The following is a 23,300-nucleotide window of genomic DNA, read 5'->3' on the forward strand; positions in this document are numbered from 1 at the left end:
CACAAAGCCACAGTTTAAAGATCAGAGAAAAGCACTTAGACTGGTTTCATGGCTCCAGGATGGAGGGGTTCCTGTCCGCGTTCCCACCAAACAGTGTCTGCGCCCCCACAGCTCAGGACCTGGTCCTGGGGAAGAGAGAGGGCCGCTTCATCACCCCGCAGGGCGTCAAATACCTGGAGCTTTGCAAGGCCATCATCTCCCAGGTCAACCCCAGTTTAGCCCCTCCACTGAAGAAGGCAAACACCAGAGAGTGCGGCGTGCAGGTGAACGCCAAGGTGGATAAAATCATCCAGTGCTCACTGGGTCCCAAAACGCTGTTCTGGTCGGAGGAAGACCACCATGTGTCCCCCAGGAGCCCGGACAGCAACGCGCCGTGCCGCACTCCGCCGGTGAGCATCATGCGCTTTCTGAGACCCGTCTCCATCTACTCCCCGGTGTTTGACCGCAGGATCCACGCGAGGAAACACGGCACTGATGGAGGGAGTGAAGGAAAGGCTGAAGCTGAACAAGAAGCGTCTGAAGAGGATGCTGAGAATCAAGGCGGTGAGGACTCAGTGAAGGACTTCAAGAGGACTTTCCACCGCTCCTCCAAGAGGTCCAACTTCCAGGTTGGGGAGAGAACTCTCACTGGATTCCCACTGATCCAATTTACCATTAGGAACATAATTACAAAAGTCCCAACATTCAGTATGTGTGACCTTACTCTATAGATCTATGTGTATTCTCATCAAGGCTGGGTTCATGTAAGCTCCTGGGTCCCCCTTTCCTCCACCTCTGAGGCCTAGAAATGCTATGTGTTATCAGATTAAATATATTAACTCAATATTTGCAGCATTGAAGAATAAAACTGGATGAAGGAAGGTCTTTAAATAAGATCTGATAGAGAAATCAGTGCAGAGCTTCTGCAGTGATACAGATCCACAATCCTGTTGGTTCACTGTGCTTTAGTGTTGCATCTTTCCAAACATCTCAACTGAATTATCACAAGCTGAGGCACTTTTCTTTCGCTTTGAATAAGATTTAAAACGTGGAATAAGATATATGATATACAACATAGCTTTATGCAATATCAATGTGCACAAATGAGCATAAAATGTCTTTTATTTCAGTTCCTGGAGCAGAGGTATGGATTTTTCCACTGCAAAAATTGCAACATCCTGTGGGAGAGTGCTTATGTGTGGTGCATCTCTGGAACCAGTAAGGTGAGCGGTCTGCAGTTTCAGTTTAACTGATTTATATTTAGTTAAAACCTGTGTCCTTAATAATAGGAATGAATATTTCTTTAATAAATCTCATCAGGTGTACTACAAGCAGCTCTGCCGGAAGTGTCAAATGGGGTTTAACCCCTACAGAGTGGAGTACATCCTTTGCAAGGTACGTTTACTAGGCTCGCTATTGAACTCTAACATGTGGAGAGTGTAACTGAAGGCACAGTGTGACCTGGTGCTTTTCAAACATTCATGTGTGTTCCACCCAGTGATATAAGTGCATAATTTATATTTTAGTATCCAGGTAAATGTGGGTCAGAAGCATTCCTTGACTGCCTCTTCATTCAGTGTGTCCTCTCCTCTCGGTCTCAGGGTTGCTCTCAGACTCGTTGCATCTGTGAGAAGAAGCAGAGGCACATTAACATGAAGAGGCCCCACCGCCAGGACCTGTGTTGTCGCTGCAAGGGCACGAAGTTGTCCTGCGACGCCACCTACAGCTTCAAATATATAGTCTGAGCCGCCCCCACACATTTACCCTGGTCTGGGATCACCTGGTTACCTGTACATGTCACAGATGGAAGTGTCCTCTAGTAACAGACTTGAAGATATTAATTTATTCTCCTGCCAGTGAGTAGATGAATCTGTCATGTCTTATTTGAAGCAACTCCTCAGAGTCTGTCTGTGTGCCCGTTCATTAACCCTGCTGTTGAACTAACCATGAAAAACTATTTTTGTAAGAAGAAATAAAGTTCATGAAATCTCAAAAGTTGATTAATTTCTGTAGATTAGATAGAACCTGGACTCCATCCATTATCTGCAACCGCTTATTCTCAGGGGAGGCTGGAGCCTATCCCAGCTGACTTTGGGTGACAGGCCGGGTACACCGTGGACAAGTGGCCAGCTCATCATAGGGCACGTGTTGAATCATTGATCATTGTTTGAATACGTCTAACTTTCATATCCTCTTTAAAACAAATCCAGGGGTTAAAAGTCGGTCAGGAGGTTGTGTAAAATATTAAATTCTATGAATTTAAAACCGCCTGTCTGAGAACTTTAAGCTCTGAAATACTTAATGAAAAAGAAAATCGGCACTGTAGTGTCAATAAAATGCAGAAAGTTCTGAAATACGCATCATTTTCATGTCTTTTACTTTGACACTAACTTGTACAGAACATCAACTCAAAACAACTTCACAAAGGCTGTAAAAGTATTTACACGGTGGAAAAAAAATCAGCTACAGTCTGAATCTAAAAAGCTTTAAAAATGTGCAATTTCTTGTTTGGCATGCACACACACGTTCTCCCACACACAGGAAAAAAAAAAAACATACCCGCATGAGCTCAAAGCTCCCTTTTGCACCTCATACAAACGTATCTTTCAGACAAAATATGATTCTTGTTAATAAATAGTTCAAACACTCCATACAGTACACAGAAGATGCATGCATGGCAGTTTGATTTGAGAGAACAAACATCGATATAAAACCAAATGAGTGTTGATTTATAGCTGATCAGATATAAATAGGAAAAAGAGGTTTGTACAATAAATGACTCAAGAGGGGGAACGAGGGAGAGTCACAAAGAGGGCTGACGACAGGAAGTGTTGGCCTTCAGTAGTAGCACAGGTTTTGTTTTGAACATCGATGAGTGCTGAATGTCAGCATTTCCCTTAACGTGTAAGGTAACTACATACCACACACAAACATATGCTACAATGGTTGTGTGCTCATAACTAGAAACGGTACACAGACAGACAAAATATCTCAGTGTGGACATGCACTATCCTCATGGCATGTGAACACATAAGGTCAGCTTGTTACAGTGTCGGACAGTGAGAAATATACAGCGTGTACGCTCACTAATGATGTCACCACTAGCCACACAGTAGTGCACACGTGATGGCGAGAGTCTACCAATGTTTCACGACAGTAGCCAGGAGACAAGCCGCTTCACCGATACAGAATATAAACAGAGCAAGGGCAGCATGAGGAATTACGCTTGAATATTCTGCATCCGCTCTTCGTCCATCAGTCTTTCAGTCAGTCTGGACAGGTCAGACTTTTAGGGAGCAGAAAAGGGACACTACACTACAGTAGAAAGCATTCAACTGGGTCATGCATTGCACAATTTCCTCAAAACAGTAGACACGACAGGAGAGAAAAGGGAATCCAGCATTTGGCTTTTTCCTTCTCACCTTTTTTCTCTCACAGTAACAAAACAAACAGTAAGATAACCTTTCTGTAACGTTCTTTTAAAAAAACAAAACCAAAGCTCCACTTAGTGCAATAGCGAAAACTCTACCGGTGATGTTACATAGTGTCACCGGTAGTTTCCTCACTGTCTCTGGTGATACTACCAGCAAACTATGTCCTTTCTGAAGGAGGCAGCAATAATCAATCAAGTTCAAGCAGGTCTTGAAGTTTCATCTGGGAAGCAAGTTAGAAATCCAAGCGGAGAGCCTTCACAGGTCCAGATGAGATGCTGAGTGACGGCCGTGAAGCGGGAGCACATCAATTTTACAACATGTAGCGCTCAGACAGAATCACATCGGGTCGTCTTTATCAGCAGGCAGCGATCTGTAGTGTCTATAGTGTTCAGTGATACATCCCATCATGTCTGGGACGCATGTCGTCTTCTCAGATTCAGATTCTTTAGGTCCTCTGGCATTGTAAGTTTACGTCTCAGGTCTGGACGTCTGACGGTTCAGCGTTCAGGAGCCCCCCTACTTTCAGTAGGGGCAGTGCAGCGTGACCCACCTTCCCCAGGTAGCGAGATAAGGGCGTAGCAGCACCACCGAGGGAGCAACAACAGCCCCATGCTGCAGCCTCTCCTGGGCCGGTGGGACAGGGAGGAGGAGGAGGGGGGGGAGGGGGAGGAGGGAGGAGGGATGAAGATGGGGCAGGGCCACGGGTTAAGACTGTATCATGGCCTGGGTGTGGAATTGCCGATGGGTTTGAGTGTTTGTACGGAGAGCGGGGGAAATGGGGGAGATGCGAGCCTCGAGGGGGAATGGGTGACGCGTTTGTGTTGGAGTGTGTGAGCAGGGTGGGTTCTGAGGCCACAGTGGGGAGCATGCTGGATGTATGAGATGATGTGAGGTGTCTGCTGCTGTGTAGATTTAACAGTGGTGAGCTGTGTGATGAATGTCCTCTGAAAGGATAATAAACATTCGTGTTCTCGTCCAGGTAACTCCTATGTGGCTCCTGTGTGTGCGGCAGTGTGAAATCTGCTGTGTTTGAGCAGCTGTGTGATGAGAACAGGTCTGGGGGTTTGGGGAAATCAAGCAAAGAGGTATCAGAGTCGACGGTGGATGAGGATGAAGAGAGCAGAGAAAGGTTCGGGTCTAAAAATGGTTCTGGTTCTGGTGTTGGGAAGGGCGGTAGGCAGGTAACTGTCTGGAGCTGTGCAGCCGTGGCAGCAGGCACACAGGCGGAGGCAGAGGCCACGTGTGTGGGTGCTGCGCCTCCTCTGTGTAAACAGGCTGAGATGGCAGCAAGGGAGGTGATGCTTTTGGGAGGGTCAGCGGTTGCAGTGACAGGGGAGGTAAGGGCGGGGAGGGAGGGGGTGGGGGGCTCCTGAGTTCCTGTCAGAGACTGGTCCCGGAGGCGCTGGAGTCGGGGAGGTAGGTTGTGACGACCCGGTAACCCTGGGCGCGGCGGATCATGTCGCGGATCTCCCCGTTGAGCTCCAGCAGCTTGGAGCAGATCAGGCTCAGGTCCTGGCGAGAACCGACCAAGGCGATGGTGCCCGTCTGGCCCAGCGTCTGGTGGCGGAAGTAGACGTTGAGTAGTGTCTGGACCTCGCTCTCCGAGCTGCCACCAAACACTCCGTTGGGCCACTGCCTCCTGAAGCGAGAGAAGGTGAGAGAGAGCAGAATGATATAAAGATAATAATGTGTTCAGGTGGAAATCATTATTTCATGTAGCCGTTGTTTGTACAGAACTGTTCCTTACCTGCATTCCTGGATGTAGCGCACAGCTTTAGTGAACTCGTGGTTCTTAAGGCACTCCAGGACGGCCTGCACAGCTGCCTCAGAGGTGGAGAAGCTGGGGACAACCATGGCTGCCACCTGGCTGGCGTGTGCGTGAGTGTGGGCCAAGTGTTTGTGTTCCAGGTCGCTGGCCACAGCTGCCTCTGCTGCCTGCAGGCTGCTCCTCAGATCAGTGAGCTCTCGAGACATGTTCAGTAGCTACGAGGTGGGTGGAGAACAGATGGTGTTTGTGTGTGTGACTCTTAATGTATTGAATTTTATTGTTCTCTTTTATTGTATTGTTTCTATCCAACAAGATTATTTTATTTTATTTCTTTTTTTTGTGGCATTTGAGCCTGATGTCTGTGGCTAGTGGGTTACAATACTGTAACAAATGGTCACCTATGTTTATATATCACAAATAAATAATGTATATCACAGACATTTTATTTCACAGTGTGGTGGCTGATAAGTAACAGAAAATAATACAGACTAAAATACAGACGAATAGTGAAAAATTATAAGTCCTTTCCTAAACACTTTCCTAAACACTTTTCCTTGACCTGGATGGAAAACATTATGATGTCAAGGAAAGATGTGAAGGAGAATTCATATGGAATCAGGAAAAAATGTCCACTGTGCACATGAATCTGACTGCATCATATTGATGTGTCTGTGATAAAACTACAAAGTTCTTCTCCCTGGGCGTTCCCACTGTGTTTCTTATGCAGGAAATATTAACGTGGACAACCCAGGGGAAAATATGACATCATTATCAGGGTCAGAAATTAATAATAAAGGAATATTCTGTGTTTGTCACGTTGAGAATGGTTGCTCAACCTCCTGTCCACTCAGTTATACAATTATAAACATATTAGCGAGTTATGGCAAAAGATGGATGATTAATAAGAAACAGTAACTTCCATGATGATCTGCAGGACACTGTCACAGTTAGAGAAGGTTTGACCATGACACTAAATGGTATACTCATGTTTTATATATTCATTTGAATCGACAAAATAACTTACAGCCTATCTGTCCTGCTCAGTATATATCTGTGTCACAATTCTTTAATAACCAAATCCTAAGCATCCTTATCAAAAACGGTCAATCCTTTCACAGCCACAGCATTATCATCGAATCTCTTTGATTCCGATAACTTGTTACAAGAGAATCTAACCTGCTGTGTTTACATTGTAAATGTACACTTGGCTCACCTCAGGCACAGAGCTGATGGCGTGAACCTGCCCGATGAGCGAGCAGTAGGACTGGAAGAGGAGGAGGAGCTGGAAATGCAGCTTGTAGAGCCGCTGACAAAGCTCCAGTTGCTAGAAGACAGGGTCAGATTGATTAGAGGCAGACAACACAGACGGAACAAAACAAACGCATATATATATTTACACACTTACAAAAGTATATGAAAGTACACACCACATATATATACACACATGCAGAGGAATACAAACACACAATAACAGTTAGCTTATTGATTTTTGCAAAGTAAATGAAGCGGTTTATTTCAGAGGAATCTGAAGTGAAGAAACTTGGAAGAGAACTTACTGCAAGAGACTCCATTTGCTAGACATTGAGAGCGCATGTTAGGGCGTCAGAGTAAGGTGAGAGGAAGACAGAGCGTCAATCAAACACGTGCACAGCATAGTGTGAACCAAGAGTAATGACAGTCAGGCTACCAAGAATTAGTCAACAGTGTATAAAACCCAGCAACCTCAAGTTTGATTTAGTCGTTGACTGGAAATAGAAACCGCACAGCAAACATGCAGAGAGAGCAAACTGTAGAGCCAGAGAGGAGCCCGGAGATCAGAGGTGCAGAGAACACATGAAGAAGTTCTCCATGTTTGCCTGTAAACTTGCAGTGAGTAACTTTGTACCTTCTCCTCAGAGTCTCCAGGCTGGCAGGTGACCACACTGTCACCGGGGCATCTGGGAAATGTGTCCTTACAGTTCCTCAACCACTGAAGGAAAAAATGTAAGGTGACAGGAGTGTGAGGAGAGGGTAGAAAAGAGGAGGGATGGTGAATATTGTTAGCTAGTCACGTTTTCATGAAAAACAGATTTAGTAATAATGCGTAGAGTTACCGATACAGCCGCCTCCTCTTTGGTGTTGTAGGTATCCAGATACTCCTGCAGCTCCAGCGCACTGAACTTCATCTTCTCAAGGAGACCATAGGACATGATCTGTTCAAGAAGGAAGGAGGAGGTAAAAAAAATAGACTTGCCTGATTAATCCTACATGGCTGATCCCACCAACATGCTCTAATCAACAGCTCACCGTGTCAGCATCAATGTAGATTGTGGGACAATCTGAGCATGTGGTCAGCATCTGTGACGACCTGAGGAACTTTGATCCGATGCCTCTTAAACCCTCTCCAAGGTAAGTGGCAACATCAGTTGTCAGGAGGCAGAATTTACCGTGTATGTTCTGGGAAGGAACCAAAGAGGAATTATTATACTATTACACAGATTTACATGAAGATCCTTCAGGATGTGAGAGGTTACAAAAATAAACAGAAAATATGACAACATATTCCTTCCTGTGATTCACCTTAAAGAGAGACGAGAAGACTTGAAAAGTGTGGACAGCACAGGACCCATCCAAGTCTGTCACGAGCTGGTTGATATGACAGCGCCACGCCTCCTCAGCGTCGTCACACACTGTGGGCTGGAAGGCTGCCAAGATGGCGGAGAAAAATGGAGAGGGGGGAGGAGGAAAACCAAGGTCTTCCAAGTCATCTACATCATCACGTAAGCTGTTGCCGTGGAAATGGGAAAGAAATAGGGGTACAGAGAAAAAAAGGATTGATACCTTCCCCGAAAAAAAAAAAAGGTTTTATGTCAAAATAAAGTACCCAGCTATCTGATGGGATTATATGAGCTGTGTAGAATGTGGAAAAATGAAGTATTTACATCACTGTGAATGACAGCTCATAATACATGACCTGATCTGTCCCAATACTGCACACACAAACATTATGGCTGTGACAGATTCAAACAAGTTCTTTGACTGCAGTTTAACCAAAGTTTAGTCCCACTGATGGTCAATGTGCCAGCTGATAAAAAGTTCCAGTGAAACAACACTCCATACAGGCTCCTGTTCTTTTACTCCTGTCTGTCACATTCACCTGGGCAGACAGTTGGGGTCTAGAAAGTCCAGCGGTGGTTGGCAGTAGTCTTGGTTGAGGCTGTGATCCAGATTGCGTGGCTGACCTTGAGGTTGCCCCGGCAACTCCAGGGTGAAGCTCTCGCCACAGTCCGAGCCGTGAGGGAGCTCATTGACGCTCAGTGACAGGTCATCGTCCTGGGCCTGAGTGTCCTCGTCATCAGCGCACACCCTCCCCTGAGGAGGCAAAGAGGGTACATTTTACTGAGGGTAACAAACAGCTGTAGTACATATTTTTGGATGTGATTATTCCTTACGTGGAGGCCACTGTGATCATCGTGGAGTACTCCCTGGCCCGGTGTGGTGGCATTGAGGGATTGTGGGTCGGCAGATGTGTCGTAAGAAGTAGACAAAGAATCAGTGTGATTGGTTTCCTCTGATGGAGACGGGTTAGTCTGGAACAGGAAGGCAAACCAGCAATAGTTATAGTTTCTGTCAGACTGAGTCATTAAAATAAGAGACATTTTTCAAGCTTCAGTGGATGTTAATGTTGTATTGATCCAACAGTTACGGTTACGCACGAGCTGAGAGTGAGACAGGCTTTGGCTGGTCGAAGACTCCTCTTCCTCTGAGGACTCGTCTGAATCGTGGGGGTCCTCGTGACCCAGGCTGGGGGTGCTGCCTGAATGCTGGCTCTCCTCCAACAGGTCGCCCAGCTCCGTGCTGTCCAGAGATCGCCGACGCACGCCCCAGTTAAAGTTATCCACGGTCTCGCCCTAGATGAAACACATACACACATACACATTGGAAGACAATGGCAGAGGCAAAGCAGCAGTGAATTGAAGAATATAACCTTGAAGATAATAGTTAAGCACAAGATGCAAAATGAACTGGCATGAAAATTTCATGGCATGAAAATATGCTGCAAGGATTGTTTGCATTCAGGATGAGAATTGTTATCCCATAAAGACTTTACAGTATAATTATCTCCATTATTATAAAGAAATGTAGTTCTGCAACCAAGCTGTGAGAGCAAAATGAAGCACAATCATCCTTTGTTTGTCGAGTGGGAAACAAAGGATCCAGCAACACCACAGCGCTTTGAGAAGCTGATGTAAGTGCTCAGTGTAAGAGAACCTTACCTGGAGCTCCTAGGCAGCGAGGGGAAGAGAGAGAGACACAGAGTTAGACAGAGAGAGAGATAAGGAGGAGGGACAGAGAAATACATTTCAAAATATATTGATGTTAAAGAAAGAAATGAACGAAACATGCATTCAAGGTCAAAGAGAAGGAAAGAGACAGATACTTTAAATCAACATAAGCTGTGACTGTGGCTAAATCACCTCTCCGTCCTCCAGCTCCACATCCAGGAAGTCAAAGTCTCGGAACACTCTGAACTGCTGCTCACTGGCAGTGTCGTCTAGCGTGTCCTCTCTGGTTCCGCCCTCCTCCGACGACACGCCGCTCTCTCGCACCTCCATCATGTCCAGGTCGCCACACGATGAGAAGATCACCTGAGGAGAAGGAACAAAAGCTCGACTTTTGAAAAGAGTACAGAGAACTTAATTTGCCTAAATCAAAGGTGACCTTTTTGTTGTCTGTAAACGAGCAGGGGCAGAGTGTGGGGAGGTAGCTTACAGACGGGTTCTTGGTGAGTCCAACTTCTTGTCCACAAAGAGACAAAACGTTCACCAGCTTCTCTCTGGTTCTTTTCTATATGTGGGATGAAGACAGCAAGAAATACAAGTATTGATCAAAGAGGGAACAAACATAAACTATATTATACTCAAGATTGTTCCTTTCCAGATGTTTAAATAACCAATGAATCAGTGATTTAGCATTTATATACAAGCACCTGCAGAGAAATATGACTCTGATGTCAAATAGGGGTGGGTGTTAGCCAGCATGTTATTGGATATATCAAGTACAGGCAATTCTGATATTTACAGTTTTCATAATAATACAGTTCGGTCTGTTACCAGTACTAACAGCACTGAGAAGCCACATCGAAGACTTACAGTTAGAGCTACATGAATAGAATCATGGTCGGTCTAACTGTACCTGAGAGGACTGTGGTCGCCTCCAGCTGACAGGCACCAGGATGGTGTTTGAGTTGGATCCAGAGGAAGTGGAGGAAGTACTCCGTGTTACAGCCATGGCTCTGGCCTTACCCTCTCTACCCCCCGAACCCTGGAGCTCATCGAACCGACGTCCAATCACCGGAGTCTGTGAGGAAAACACAGAAACAGGCCCTCAGGGAAATGTGTGAATATCACAAGTTCTGAAGGTGTAAGCAGGTGGTGGGCGCTCTCAGTATCAATGTTTAATGTAGGTGCTTTCTCACCTCAGAGATGTCAAAGGTGAAGTCCAGTGTTTTTCCAGGCAGGGCCTTGGCTGAGCCGTCCCATACCCTGCTGACCTCGAGGTTGGACAGGTCACCTTGTGAGTGGCCGTACACTGGATGAACCAGGCTGGCAGAGCGTGACACCACCAGTTTCAAGATGTTTAAGGCGTCTTTCCAGTGTATGGTCTGTGGAATCACAAACAGCATACAGTATAAGAGAGCAGCACTGCATACTTTACAACACACAATAACATGAGGAGTGCAAGAGTGGACAGTTACCTGGACAAACTTCTCAATGGTCTTCGTGACATCAGCATTGAACTGTTTGACTTGTACGGCAGTCAGGTCCATGTGGCTGAGCAGACAGTAGATGATCTGGAGGAGAGACTGCTGCATGCTGGGAAGGCCCTTATCCAGCAGCTGAGAGATGGAGAAAGACTTTCAGTGAATGATTAAATTATGACTGAACTGGACCACATATTAGCTAATCTTGCTTCACAAGTTTCATCAAATCTATCCACCAAACCTGACTTCCTTAAATGTCTGATACCTGTATTAAACTCTTGTAGCAACTGGGAAAAAGATAAAACCTAGTAGTAAGGGAGGCAATGCATATTTCGCAGCGCTTACCTCAGCCATATAGGTGACCATGTTGAGTGTGATGTCGGAGAAAGCCTCATGGAGGTAGCGGCAAACCACGCTGACCCAGGAGAAAGGGTCCCGTGTGTAGGAACGTGTCTTGTAGAGAGTCATCACATGAGCCAGATGGGACAACTTTGTGTGCTTCTCCACCAAACACACCTGAGAGAGAGAAAGAGACGGCAGACTGCTTTTAACTCAACTGTTTTATTGCTTTACAATAATAAAGTCTGACCTAACCTCATAGAAACTGAAGGAAACTAATCAATTGAGGAGTTGCACTGTACCTGTGCGATCCTCTCTGCACTCTCTTTACAAAACTGAGTTGGGTGTCCAAAGTGCTGCACCAGGTGAGGCAGCAGACACAGCACATTAAGGGGGAATCCTGCACAGAGAGGAGAGGTCGACCTTCTGACACTGCCCAATGTAAAGAAAAACTGCAGACTTTGTCAGTGAGCTGATTAAATGATACAGGATGAAATCACATACCTATAGACTGCGAGCTGTCAACAACGGGCACCCGGGAGACTGGCGTGAGCTGGCAGAAGAGCTGTAAGGTGAGGTCAGAAGTTGCCTGGGAGGTGAAACCCTTCAACAAAAGCTGCTGAATCCCAGAGAAGCCACTCCACCTCAGCTGAGCCTGCAGCTTCTCGAGGCGTTCGCGATTCTCTGCTCTGTCTAAGGGCACCTAGGAAATAAGAGTATATTAGTAAATATATTTATCTGACTAGAGGCTTTTAAAATAATATTAAAATAAAAAAGTATACTGTCCTTAGGATGGCTCAGGTGAACCTCAGTGAAAATGTCTTGGTCTAGTTGGTTCTAACTTCCTCTCTAAGATCACTAAGTTCAATGGTATCTACCTTTGACAGCAACTTGTGAACGAGCCGAAGTGACATCTGATATTCAAACTCAAAGTCTGACTCCATGAGTGACACCGCCACCCAGAAGACTGTGGCCAGTATTGTTGAAGGGTGTGAAACATGGGCTGGATCCGACAGAACACTGGGATCGATGCGATTGGTTGATGACGTGCAAGACCCGGGGGTTCTTCCCGTTCGGGCGAGGCCGTGATTGTTGCAGGCCTGTGGATTGAAGATCAAATAAAATCAAATTAGTGAGATGTACTGTGTTCAACAGCATTAAAGGTGTCGCACTAAACGTGAATCTTCCTCTCTTGCCTGTATGCGGTCCAGAGTTGCACTGCGAGGAGGATCGTTCGAATGGTGGCCACACTCGCCAAACTTCTTGGGGACAGAGTAGGAGCGCTGGTGGCGTTGTGACGAAAGGCCGACAAACCCTGGGCCAGGGAAGTTCAACTGACCTGTGCTCTTTCTGTTCATCAGTTTGTCACTGGTCACAAAGTCTGGGGAGGATGTCCTTTGAATCAAACACATTCAAAATTAATATACTTGTATCAAATCACAAAGAGTTTTAGCAATGTAAAGCCTGGCTGGATTTTGAACCCATAAAGAGCAGCGGCCTACCTGGTTAGAGCTGCCATGAGGTCACTGTTTTTCAGACATTCTGCTAGATTCACTACCACGGATTCCAGCGTCAACAGCACCTCCATCACATAGCCCTGAAACACAACAAGCACACATGCTTATTTACAAAGTAAAGAGATTATAAAGTAAAGAGTTGCAACAGTTCTCTCATATGTCGCTCGCTCTTACCTGCACCTCATCCCCGTGTTCTCCCACCACCTCGACGAGGCGTGACACCAGGTCGGAGACAGCGTGGTTGTTGATCGGCTGTTTGAGAGCTCTGAAGATCTGGAAAGAGCGCCCGGCGTAGTGACGCGAGGAGCTGCACAGGGCCGTCTGTAGAGCCACGTCGCTCAGTTGGTGCTCCAGGTGGAAGTCTGCACAGACAGATGGTATGAAGACACATAAGGATACACACAAACACACCACGCAGGTTTGTTTAGATGCATTTTATGACAATATATTGGATTTTGAATGAAGTCTGGTGGATTGCCTGAACACATCAGCTGAAAACGGAATATGGGTTTTAACATGAGCAGCTTCTCACCTGACTTGGACTCCTTGAAGACGGAGACGACGTGGCGTAGGAAGTTGGAGAGCTGCTCCGTGCTCTTGGAGTTGGGGTTCTTTGGTGTGATGTCCTCGTGCACCCACAGCGGCCCAAACGCTCTGAGCAACAACAACACAGTACTCCAGGCACTGTATACCCACCACCAGTAGCACCATATACATGTTACACAAGCACTTAGATATGTGCAGACTGTGCACCACACTGAGATTTCCACACACACCACAAACACACCCGCTTGAACACTCGTATGCAGCCGTCACGCTGCCTGCACAAAACTCAGACTGCTGTGAGGTGTGCGTACCTGGTGGACAGGAACTCGATGAGTTTGTTCGTCTTCTCGTCTGTCTCGTTGGGTGTGTCTTCGAGATCCTCCAGGTCGTCGGGTGTCACCAGGGGCAAATTCCCAACACTGCCTGCAGTGCTGCCACCACCCAGACTGGCAGAGGAAGAGTTGGAGGTGGAGCTGAGGCCGGAGTCCACCACTGGAGACGCCTGCCACTCTCGCAGGAAGTCAGGTGCATCTACAGGAACACGATGATGAGTATACAGAATTAAGTGGACTGATTAATAATAAATGTGTGTATGCATGTTGGTGTTTCCTACTTACGTGACTGCTGGTACTCTGTGTGGTAGCTGGACTTGATGGTGAGGGTCTTGTTGTCACTGATCTCTCTCGTCAGCATCAGAACTGAAGCTATTACCTGGAAAGACAACAAAGGGGTTATTGAAATCAGTGATTACTGAAATTCATCCAAAGCCCTGTTGAGTATCAAGTATTAGTTCTGACCTGGAAGTTGTTGTTGCAGGAGAGAGCAATGAGGAGGTGGAGAAGGAGACGTTTGCTGTGTTCATAGACCTCTGGTCTGTAGTGGTCCAGACCTGGTAGATAAAATACACGTCCAGTAAGACAACGACAGACGGCTGCCGATACAAACAAAGCAGAAAAACACAGCAGAAATAATGAAGTGTCTTGGCTGTTTTTAGACAGCGAAGTGAAATATTGCTGGATAGATGCTTAGAAATGTCGGCATACAGTTCCTTGAAAGCCCACTTGTACAAGGATTTACTGTGCGTCACTTGTTAGCTGTGGAAACTCCAGACTGCTATAAATAAAACATTTCTCCAAATGCACTGCCAGTAAAAAAAATAAAATCAGACAATACAAAATGGATCAGCGTCATGCCCTTCATGCCACTCAGTGAGACAGCCTGTCTGATGACGGATGATCATGAACAACCTGAACTTGACGGTTAGCATGCTGAATATCTAGAGTGCATAATTATACACAGCGGACAGAGTAGGTATGTGTCCATGTATTAGATAACACAGCCTCTGTGAGAAATGCAGGTCCTGGGGAATGTGTCTGTGTCTGCGGTGGGATGGAGATAAAAGTTTGCGCTGTCACGCTATGAGCTTATTAGACGTCACAGAAAATACCTACACACCTCCAGATTATTTTGGGTGTATGTGTTTGTCTGTGAACATCAGGTATGATTTTCAATCTTATCTCTAGTTCAAGTTCCTCCACCTCCACCTCAGCGTGAGATAAGAGTAAGGCAGGCTTGAGAACTTCTGAGTTAATACACTCGGCCAACCAGCTAGTCCAGATTCACATATTTAAATGAGATTCTTATTCCTTCTTCCCAACATTAATCAGCCAAAGGCTCTTTAGACTCGAAACAGAAAGGTAGCCCAAAGCTGAGTTATGTGTATGTGTGTGTGTGTGTGTGTGTGTGTGTGTGTGTGTGTGTGTCATGTGTACGCTTACCCAAGAAAAGGGCATGTAGCAGCAGGGGAAGGTGTAAAGCCCAGTCTTCTCTCACACTGTGGTCCACCACCATTTCAGTCATAAAGATCACTGCGATGTTACACCTGTAGACCAACACACACACAAATGTAGTGAGTGCACAGAATATCAACAATACTTGCTCCTTCCATGGAGTGTGGGGTGATGTACTGAAGAATGACTGTCCTTTAAGCCCATGTGACATCAATAAGCTCACATGTAATACAGGGTAACCAAAGTTATTTATCATGGAGCACTAAAAAAACATGTCAGTTGAACAGTGACACATTGGTTTTTCTATTTTTTTTTTTTCCTCTGTCAGCTGAATGATTAATGGACTAATTGTTTCAGCTCTTAATCAAGAGAAAACCTGGAATCTTTACTGATTTATCTACTAGATTTATGTCAGTCATAAAGAGGATCTGTATCAGCAACTTTATAAATTTGTTTAAGACAACTGAAATGCAGACTGGGCAAAAAAAAAAGAGTCTTTTAGGCATCTGTCACTGATTTCATATCATAATTCAAGTCTTATCCTTGAAACTGTGTGTATATATTGCTGCTGGGATTGTGGAGCTTCTCTTAGTACTGCATGATAATGAACATGACAAGCTGCAGATACAGAAACTAATAATTTGCTTACATATAAAACCGCATTAATGTCATGAATCTGTCTGCTCTGCTGTAATGTACTGTAAAAAGCATGCATCATAAACCTGAAACTCGTTTTCAGTAATGATTTTTGAGGTGTCAAAAGAGAGAGAAGATAAATGAATCTCATATTTATTGTCTGTCTAGCAGAGACAAAGAAAGCTTGCTAAGTTTCATTCTGTGCTCAAGTTTATCACACCATCTGTTAGTAGGTGGAACTTTGTGTGTGAGAGAATGCCTTTCTTTGCTGACTCTACTGATCTGTTGCTGATAGCAACACCACTGTTCCAGCTGCGTGTGTCATTTTGTGGTTGTTGTCTGTGGAATAGATTGGATGTACAGTGGGAACCCATGCATACCTGTGCAGCGGTCCTCTAGGTGTGATGGTTTCTGGGAGGTAGTCGACCAGAGGAGCCCAGCAGCCTCCGTTAACGGGCATGGGTAACGGCTGAGGATGGTTGGTCTCCAGAACACCCAGTAGCCAACCAGCATATGGTGGGAGTGGGTCAGCTACAAAAAGAAACCAGTGTAAAGAGTTGGCTGATAGAAATATAATTGGAAAGCATATCCTATATACTCAAATATTCAAACGACACTGACCATAAACTGTCGAGCACAAAAAAGGATTCCCACGAGAACCAAAGCAGTGACAGACAGCTAATGCGACAGGTCATCCACAAACCATTCAAAACATGTGGAATTTGAGCTAAGTCACAGTCCAGGTATTTCAACAACAAAATGCTACACTGCAGTTTTCTACCAGACGATGTGTGTAATACAGGATTGTATTTTACTGAACATACTCAGTTGTGAAATGTATACAGAACTGTAATCTTTACTGACATCTCAGTGTAAGCACGTTTTTCTGAACTGAGAAATGAAAGTAACTGTAGTTCAATTAAAGTCTGTATTCATTTCATGATGTTGAATATGGAACATTTTTACATAGTGGATAATATTCACTTTCTTGTCATGAGTTCATTAGAAGATTGACGGCACTCCCTTATCTGTATTCTAAATATGAAACTAAAGCTGGCTGAGGTTACCGTATAAAAATCATACCAGCACCTCTAAAGCTCATGGATCATCATGCTACATCTTCTGTGTTCAATGTGTAAACATAAAAACAACAATTTGCCGTTTTAAAGACCAGTTGCCAGGCAACTGGCAGAGACAGAGGAGGTTACTGGGACCAGCTAAGAAATAGATACAAATGAGATACAATCAGTGACAGTGTGAAGAATTGACAACATGTGAGTGACCCACGGGTTTCTGAAGCTGAAATAGCCAGTAGGCCTTAGGCCATAATGTTTTTGAACAGGTGAGTTTATTCCCATGTTTATTTCTGCTGTGAAGTTCAACATTTTAATACGGGCGCTTATGGAGGTTGAAATGTCCTGTAGCCAGCCTCAAGTGGCAGCTCGAGGTATTACAGTTTATTATTTTAAAAAATAATAAATGAAAAAGAAAAAAGAAAAAGAAAATGATCATCTTCATTTCCCCTGAAAAAATGATGAAAATGACAATGATGATTTGTTGCAGTCTGTACCAAACAAATGCACAGGACTTCATTATAACACTGTTTGGTCACACATTTCACCTTTATCAAAAAATATTGTCCTTAGCTGGTTGTAATATTTCGTTTGTTGATGGTGGACTTTGATAGCTGGCCCGTGGCAGGCTTATACCCACAGCCTACTTCCTGTGAGCTGGACGAGGCTAGCTGTTTCCAGTCTTAATGCTAAGCTAAGTTATTTGGCTTGTGGTGGTTAGCCAACAGACATGATCTAACTTTGTGCAAACTTTTATAAAAAGAAAAAAAAAAGGAACAACAAGTCTGATATAGCTTGACATCATAAAACAATATCTAATTGTCTTGGTCTGGTCTAAAATAACCGTATCAGGTCAAACTCTGGCTTGGTGAGAGTGTTTCCTGCTCAGACATGGTGGGTCCCACCCTTTGTGCTTGTCTGGTTACAGCTCTGCTTAGTCACATGAGGACGACAGCAGCAGACTCACGCCTGGAAGCCTCCCAACACAGACGCCAGCTAAAGATAGACTGCGTACCATCAGTGTGGCTGAGGTTAAATCTGTATCTGTGTCATGAGGGACAGCGGTGGGCCTTGGCTTGTGTCCAAATGACATGTGTGACAAACAACTACAACGTAAACAACAAAAAATAAAATGCAGCGAATTAGACACAGACGTTTAAGCCTGGACACACCAGTGTAGATAGCTGGATGTGCTTCAGCATTGGTTCTTCTCACTCTACTATAAAAACAAATGTCAGTCTGTACGCAAAGGATTGTTAACAATTAGCATTAAGGACTTAGGCTTAAGCGTTGAACATCATAAACTGACAGGAAGAATCTATCTCCTGGATCCATTCCAAATAACAGGAAGCTGTGCTCCCGTGGGCTGTGTGTGTGTGTGTGTGTGTGAGTACACACTGTATGTTTGTACATCTCATGAGAAGCAAAACAAGACTTACTCTTTTCATCCTCGTACGAGCCTCCGGAGCTGTTGCTGTAGCGAGATTCCAGCCTGTTATGAGCCCTGGCCCTGCTGCGAGTAAAACACGACATTCAAAGTGAATTTTCCACATTTGCAAAGTGTACTTTCCTATTCTGTGACTAAAAGGTTTCAAAGTGAGATGGTTGACGACATTTAAACTGTGTTAATACTAACCGCTCTTCACTCTCTCTGACCAGCTTGTTCTCGTCTGTGTCTGCCAGGTTCTCCTGACCAGCTACCACGGTGTTACTGCTGGAGGTGGTGCCTACATACAAGACATTTCAGAGGTAATCTTCAGAAATACAGAACAGCGGATCATAGACATGACAGAATATGACAGGAGCTTCTCCTCTCACCTGTCTGTGAGGTGGAGGCTTTGTTGCTGGCAGCAAAGCGGTAGAAGGGAGGGTTGTCGCAGTGCAAGACCACGGGGTTGACCGGGTCAGTCTGCTGCAGCTCAAACAGGAGCTCCTCCATAGTCTGGATGGTGTTGTTGCGACACAGGTAGATCACCACCTTCTTGATCTAAAACAGATTCATGCAGTGTTAACTGACTGACCTAATATCATCTCTGCATGTTTGTTATCTTCATTACACTTACATAAGGCAGTAGTGTGGTGTCACTGCTGACTCCACACAGGCTGATAAGGAACTGCAAGGTGATCCGTAAGTTGTTGCTCCACCTCTCATTGGACACCAGAGCGTTCCAGGCATTCTCGATCTCCGGGCCTGGAACCTCATCTCCGTACTGGTTATGTAAAGAAAATTCCAGTTGAAAGGCAATACTTTTAATCGTAAAAAATAATTCCACAGACTAGACTTTCTACCTTAGCAGTCATGAACATGAGGTTGTTGAGCACCAGCGAGGTCGCCTGCAGGGAGCCCCAACCGTTGCCTCTTAGACTCGGAGACAGACCCTGCCCTTGACCGTGAGGTTCTTCCTCCGGCGTGCACGGGCTTGAGGCGGGAGGTAAGAGCCCCGTGTCCACAAGCTCAATGTTACTGAGCCAGGGTAGCAGGTAGGACAGCATGATCTGTCTGCCGTTCGGGTGGGTGGTTGGGAAACGCTGGCTGACCTCTGCACAGATAATGAAATGTCAGAAGAATTAATGTTACAAGTGCCTCCAGGAAGTGAAGCATTCTTTAAAGGTGTTGAATAACAGAGGACACGCATTGTGAGCAAAAACAACTGTCTCAAAACCTCTTGGGAGTTTTGAATATGAAGGCTGAAAGAGGCTGAGCTGTTTTGGAGTTAATATCAGTATTTAATGGGTACACTAGATGCAAGTATTCAGCCCATCAGACCATAATATAACAATAAATCAGCATTTTAGGCACCTTTGCTTCCTTAATCTGATATGCACGTCTGTTTTGAAACATGATAGTGGAAGGAGACACAAACAGGGTGGGGAGGCGACAGCTGCTATTAGGATGTACTGTTCTCCAACAAATACTGTATAATAGGATTCTAGTTATGGCCCTGTTTCCTGGACTCTGTAATGAAGTTTTTAAGTATCCATTGTGAAAAATATACCTGAGAAAAGAGGCAGAGTGAGCTCTGGGTACATGCTGGCCAGCTGGATGGAGAGCTGAGGCAGGTTGACACTGTACAGTGGCGGCAGGGGTCCGTGTGTTCCATACAAAATATTACCGGGCTTCTGCTCCACCATCCGCTTTGAGTACGCACACAGCTTTGACTCCAGCACCTGCAGACAAGTTGTCAATCAAAACACACTGTCAGGTTTTGGCTCCTGTTCTCTGTCTCATCTCTTTGCACGCAATTAAAAAATATGTGACATTGGAACCACGTTTATCTCTTCTGCGTGCTGTATGTACCTGCATCAGCTGCATGGAGATCTCATATATTTCCCTGCTGGTGTCTGAGGCCTTGAACAACACCAGGTTGAGCAAGGTCACGAGGTCACAAGGGTAATTCCTGGCAAAGTAAGGAGAAACGGTCATTGCATGCTGGTTACAATGAGAACAGGCTCGATGTATGTTAACAGACAGTTGTGGGCAGGTGGGAACTCCTCAGCAGGGAGGTTAGAAGCTATAGAGAGATTTCCTGGAGCTGGTGGAGTATTAAAGTCTTCTAATGAATGTAGCAAAGGCTTGATTCCACACCTGTTACCGCAGACAGTGGCGATGGCCTTGAAGCAGCCAGATGCCAGCTGGTAAGATCCGGTGAAGCAACGGTCCACGGCCCAGTTGAACAGATTGATCTGGTCTGGGTTCAGTTCTAAGAGCAGGATGACCACCTCACACCCAAGACGATGCACCTAAAGGCAAACACATTAGATATGAATAATAACTTGGTGCTGACACCTCCTCATGTCTTCGTTCATATGTATGAAGTTTTTCCAGTGTTGACCTACCCGTATGTCGTGACAGGCCAAGATGTTGTCGAGCCATTTATAGAGATAGCCATCAGTAGAGAGACCCACATTGTCAAACACTGGGCCGCAACACAGAACTGCTGACATGGCCTAAGGTGACAAAGGTTGAGCTGAGTTAACGCTGAGGCTTCTTTAGAACACAGTGAATGGACAACAGTACACAGTTCAGTAGGGTTTGTGTGGTAGTACAGGTAGTGCTCACCTTGAGAGCACAGTACTGGTAGCGAGTGATCTGGTGGTTGCGGTCGCTGTAGCGATCAAGGGGTGTGAACATGACACTGAAGGGTCCAGCCCATTGGCTGAAGAGGATGAAGAGATGGTGTCTCAGAGACTGTTGAGGGAAGAGGAAGCGCCTGTGGTGGACTGTGCAGATGCGAGTGTGAGGACGAGGGAGAAAAAGACATGGAGAGTCAAAACATTTTCACTGATTGACACAGAAATGTAGTCTGTGGCTGAAGAACACTGCTAATGCCATGACTACTACATCTCCTGCTACTGAAACTCTTTCCTCAGTTTTCTCATGATAAAGATTTCATTTGTTTTCTTGAGATTTTGAGTTATTTATGTCATTATGCCGCAATAACAAATGTTGTTATCCTTAGATGACCGGATCATTTTCTCAAGATCTTGAGATAACCAGACTGTTAACCTTTCCTGCTCGGCTGTCAGACTGTGGTCAGGCAGCACGGGGAGAGTCCTGGGATTCAGGGGTTAACTTTAACCCTTTCACTTCCCACAGCAATGAAATGACACACAGGTGCTTCAGAGATGACTTTCAGACACTGTAGTCTTTTATTTAATCATGTACAACTGCCGGCCTGCTCTGTTGCTCCGCCATAGACACACACTCTCACTCCGCTTGCTTGACCACTCGCACCTTGCATACTGCTCTATTCCCCAAGGGAACGACTCTACTCTTATAACACCGGGATAACAACATAATTAATATGAGATGATGGGGAATCAAAAGGTAGTCTAGTTTATTAAATCACTTCAGGAAACATCATTCAATGTAACATGTCACAGGAGCAGGAGTATCTAGATCAGTTAGCACGGCGTGACGTCACGTGATGGAAATCTCAGGCCAATCACATTTGATTCATTAGCCTGAGATCTTAAATTAATTATGTCGTTATCCTGGGAAAACAAAGTCTTGTTATCTCAAGATTCCAAGAAAATGGTCCCAGTATCTCAGGATAACAACATTTATTATTTTGACTTAATGACATAAATGACTCGAGAGCTCAAGAAAACAAATTAAATGAGAAAACAGAAGAAAATAAAATGTATGAATGCATGACTGCTTAGGGCTTCCATAATATAATATAAAATAGTCATAAAAGGATTTACCTGGAACACACTGGATGAGATTAGCCACCATGCCGCTGAAATGGGCTCGGATGTCTTTCAGCACGTCCAGCTCCTTCTCATTCTCAGCTTCCAGAAGCATCCGGGTTAGATCCACATACTCAAGGAACAAGGCGCCCAGTGCCAGGGAGTCACGCTCCAGCGCTCCGTTGGTGCTGTAAAGGAGGAGAAGGAGACTTTGGTAATTATAGAGCTTGTCATCAACAGGAGGCTTAGAGTGAAAGAAGGGAAAAGGCAAGAACGATTACTTCTAAATTTCACGAGTAAAGATGAAAACAAAAAAAAACTGGAAGGCGCTCAGGAGATTAAACATGTGTTACCTGTCACTGATAACTCCTGCGTTAGCCAACAGTTCAAAGATCCTGAGCAGCTGCAGCCTGAGAAGATCCCTCCTCTCTCTGCGCTTCTTGTTCTGAAAGCATACACAGGTTTTCACTTCACTGCTTCACTGGCAAACCATGTCACCTCTGCAGTTAAAAATTCATGTCAGTATACTTAATGGTTTTGTTTATGCTGGGTTTATTTATTTATTATTATTTAGCCAGTGTTTCTGTAATCATTCACTTTGTGCATGTGTTTGTGTGTGTTACCTCCGGCCTACGCTCCAGTGCTTCCTTCATCAGTGGATGGAGTTCTTCCACTAGCTCCCTGTAAACACACACAATCAGAGAGGACAAGAATGAATTGACTGCATCGTTGCTGAGTGAGGCAGATCTTCCCTGCAGATAGAGGTGGAACATAATGGTTTGTAACAGATATCTATCTCTTGCGGCTCGAATGTCACATGCCCTTAAAAACCACTAATCCTCAAACACAGGAATGTTTAACAAATTTGTCTGCAGAGGCCTTAATCTCTTCAATAACAACAAGCGCCCCTTTGGAAAACATTCAGGTTAAAAATAGAGGATCTCTTTAAAATGAAATAACTCTCTTTAACAATGGAAGCTCTGTCTTTTGAAAAAAATGTGATACATCTCTGTCCCTCTAAGAATTCTCCTCTACGTCAATGATGCATTTTGTTTCCCTCTGAATGTCTTGGAGGCATCTCAGTTATGAAGTGAATGTGCAGACAGGTGAGAATAACCAACAGATGAACAATATGTAAAATGTATTTCTTATGTAAGAGATAAGAACTAAATGTAGCACATCATCTATTTTCTATTGAAATCAAAATCGAGACAACAACAGGCCTGAGTCACGCAGCAACAGCAAACAGCACAGTTATGATTCATTGACGTCATCTGAGCTA

At 44.9% G+C, this 23,300-nt stretch overlaps 2 protein-coding genes across 4 annotated transcripts in view; one reads left to right on the top strand and one right to left on the bottom strand.

The window, feature by feature from the left end:
* The first annotated feature begins 7 nt into the window (after positions 1–7).
* zar1l (zygote arrest 1-like) lies at positions 8–1,974 on the top strand. Its single transcript, XM_027291066.1, has 4 exons — positions 8–608; positions 1,110–1,202; positions 1,300–1,374; positions 1,581–1,974. Exons 1-4 carry the CDS (start codon positions 60–62, stop codon positions 1,722–1,724), a joined length of 861 nt encoding a protein of 286 aa, XP_027146867.1. The 5' UTR covers positions 8–59; the 3' UTR covers positions 1,725–1,974.
* A 359-nt stretch (positions 1,975–2,333) lies between these two features.
* The window catches only part of fryb (furry homolog b (Drosophila)), a 55,091-nt gene continuing 34,124 nt past the window's right edge, over positions 2,334–23,300 (bottom strand). For 2 of the 3 annotated variants that reach the window (XM_019275745.2, XM_019275744.2), the window contains exons 25-67: positions 22,642–22,699; positions 22,372–22,463; positions 22,034–22,206; positions 20,886–21,046; positions 20,663–20,773; positions 20,412–20,566; positions 20,124–20,223; positions 19,822–19,993; positions 19,115–19,365; positions 18,889–19,035; positions 18,644–18,812; positions 18,462–18,552; positions 18,265–18,338; positions 16,133–16,283; positions 15,105–15,208; positions 14,124–14,215; positions 13,944–14,037; positions 13,638–13,857; positions 13,313–13,464; positions 12,955–13,142; positions 12,766–12,860; positions 12,460–12,658; positions 12,142–12,363; positions 11,768–11,966; positions 11,566–11,663; positions 11,270–11,440; positions 10,919–11,059; positions 10,640–10,825; positions 10,357–10,521; positions 9,934–10,008; positions 9,639–9,809; positions 9,438–9,446; positions 8,877–9,071; positions 8,613–8,750; positions 8,318–8,532; positions 7,741–7,945; positions 7,468–7,617; positions 7,275–7,373; positions 7,067–7,150; positions 6,738–6,755; positions 6,395–6,505; positions 5,161–5,396; positions 2,334–5,052 (exon numbers count right to left, since the gene is read on the bottom strand). In XM_019275745.2, coding sequence (XP_019131290.2) covers positions 4,794–5,052; positions 5,161–5,396; positions 6,395–6,505; positions 6,738–6,755; positions 7,067–7,150; positions 7,275–7,373; positions 7,468–7,617; positions 7,741–7,945; positions 8,318–8,532; positions 8,613–8,750; positions 8,877–9,071; positions 9,438–9,446; positions 9,639–9,809; positions 9,934–10,008; positions 10,357–10,521; positions 10,640–10,825; positions 10,919–11,059; positions 11,270–11,440; positions 11,566–11,663; positions 11,768–11,966; positions 12,142–12,363; positions 12,460–12,658; positions 12,766–12,860; positions 12,955–13,142; positions 13,313–13,464; positions 13,638–13,857; positions 13,944–14,037; positions 14,124–14,215; positions 15,105–15,208; positions 16,133–16,283; positions 18,265–18,338; positions 18,462–18,552; positions 18,644–18,812; positions 18,889–19,035; positions 19,115–19,365; positions 19,822–19,993; positions 20,124–20,223; positions 20,412–20,566; positions 20,663–20,773; positions 20,886–21,046; positions 22,034–22,206; positions 22,372–22,463; positions 22,642–22,699 — 6,196 coding nt within the window. In that variant the 3' untranslated portion in view covers positions 2,334–4,793. The remainder of the gene's footprint in view (positions 5,053–5,160; positions 5,397–6,394; positions 6,506–6,737; positions 6,756–7,066; positions 7,151–7,274; positions 7,374–7,467; positions 7,618–7,740; positions 7,946–8,317; positions 8,533–8,612; positions 8,751–8,876; positions 9,072–9,437; positions 9,447–9,638; positions 9,810–9,933; positions 10,009–10,356; positions 10,522–10,639; positions 10,826–10,918; positions 11,060–11,269; positions 11,441–11,565; positions 11,664–11,767; positions 11,967–12,141; positions 12,364–12,459; positions 12,659–12,765; positions 12,861–12,954; positions 13,143–13,312; positions 13,465–13,637; positions 13,858–13,943; positions 14,038–14,123; positions 14,216–15,104; positions 15,209–16,132; positions 16,284–18,264; positions 18,339–18,461; positions 18,553–18,643; positions 18,813–18,888; positions 19,036–19,114; positions 19,366–19,821; positions 19,994–20,123; positions 20,224–20,411; positions 20,567–20,662; positions 20,774–20,885; positions 21,047–22,033; positions 22,207–22,371; positions 22,464–22,641; positions 22,700–23,300) is intronic. The other variant, XM_019275743.2, reaches the window with a different exon arrangement.

This window comes from Larimichthys crocea, chromosome II (assembly GCF_000972845.2).
Source record: "Larimichthys crocea isolate SSNF chromosome II, L_crocea_2.0, whole genome shotgun sequence".
Classification (NCBI taxonomy): Eukaryota; Metazoa; Chordata; class Actinopteri; family Sciaenidae; genus Larimichthys; species Larimichthys crocea.

Bases quoted from the DNA above. Each gene is read 5' to 3' on its own strand.
- zar1l (XM_027291066.1), top strand. From the start codon at position 60: ATGGAGGGGTTCCTGTCCGCGTTCCCACCAAACAGTGTCTGCGCCCCC. The intron at 609-1,109 runs GTTGGGGAGAGA...CTTTTATTTCAG, and splicing joins CCAAGAGGTCCAACTTCCAG to TTCCTGGAGCAGAGGTATGG. The intron at 1,375-1,580 runs GTACGTTTACTA...TCTCGGTCTCAG, and splicing joins TGGAGTACATCCTTTGCAAG to GGTTGCTCTCAGACTCGTTG.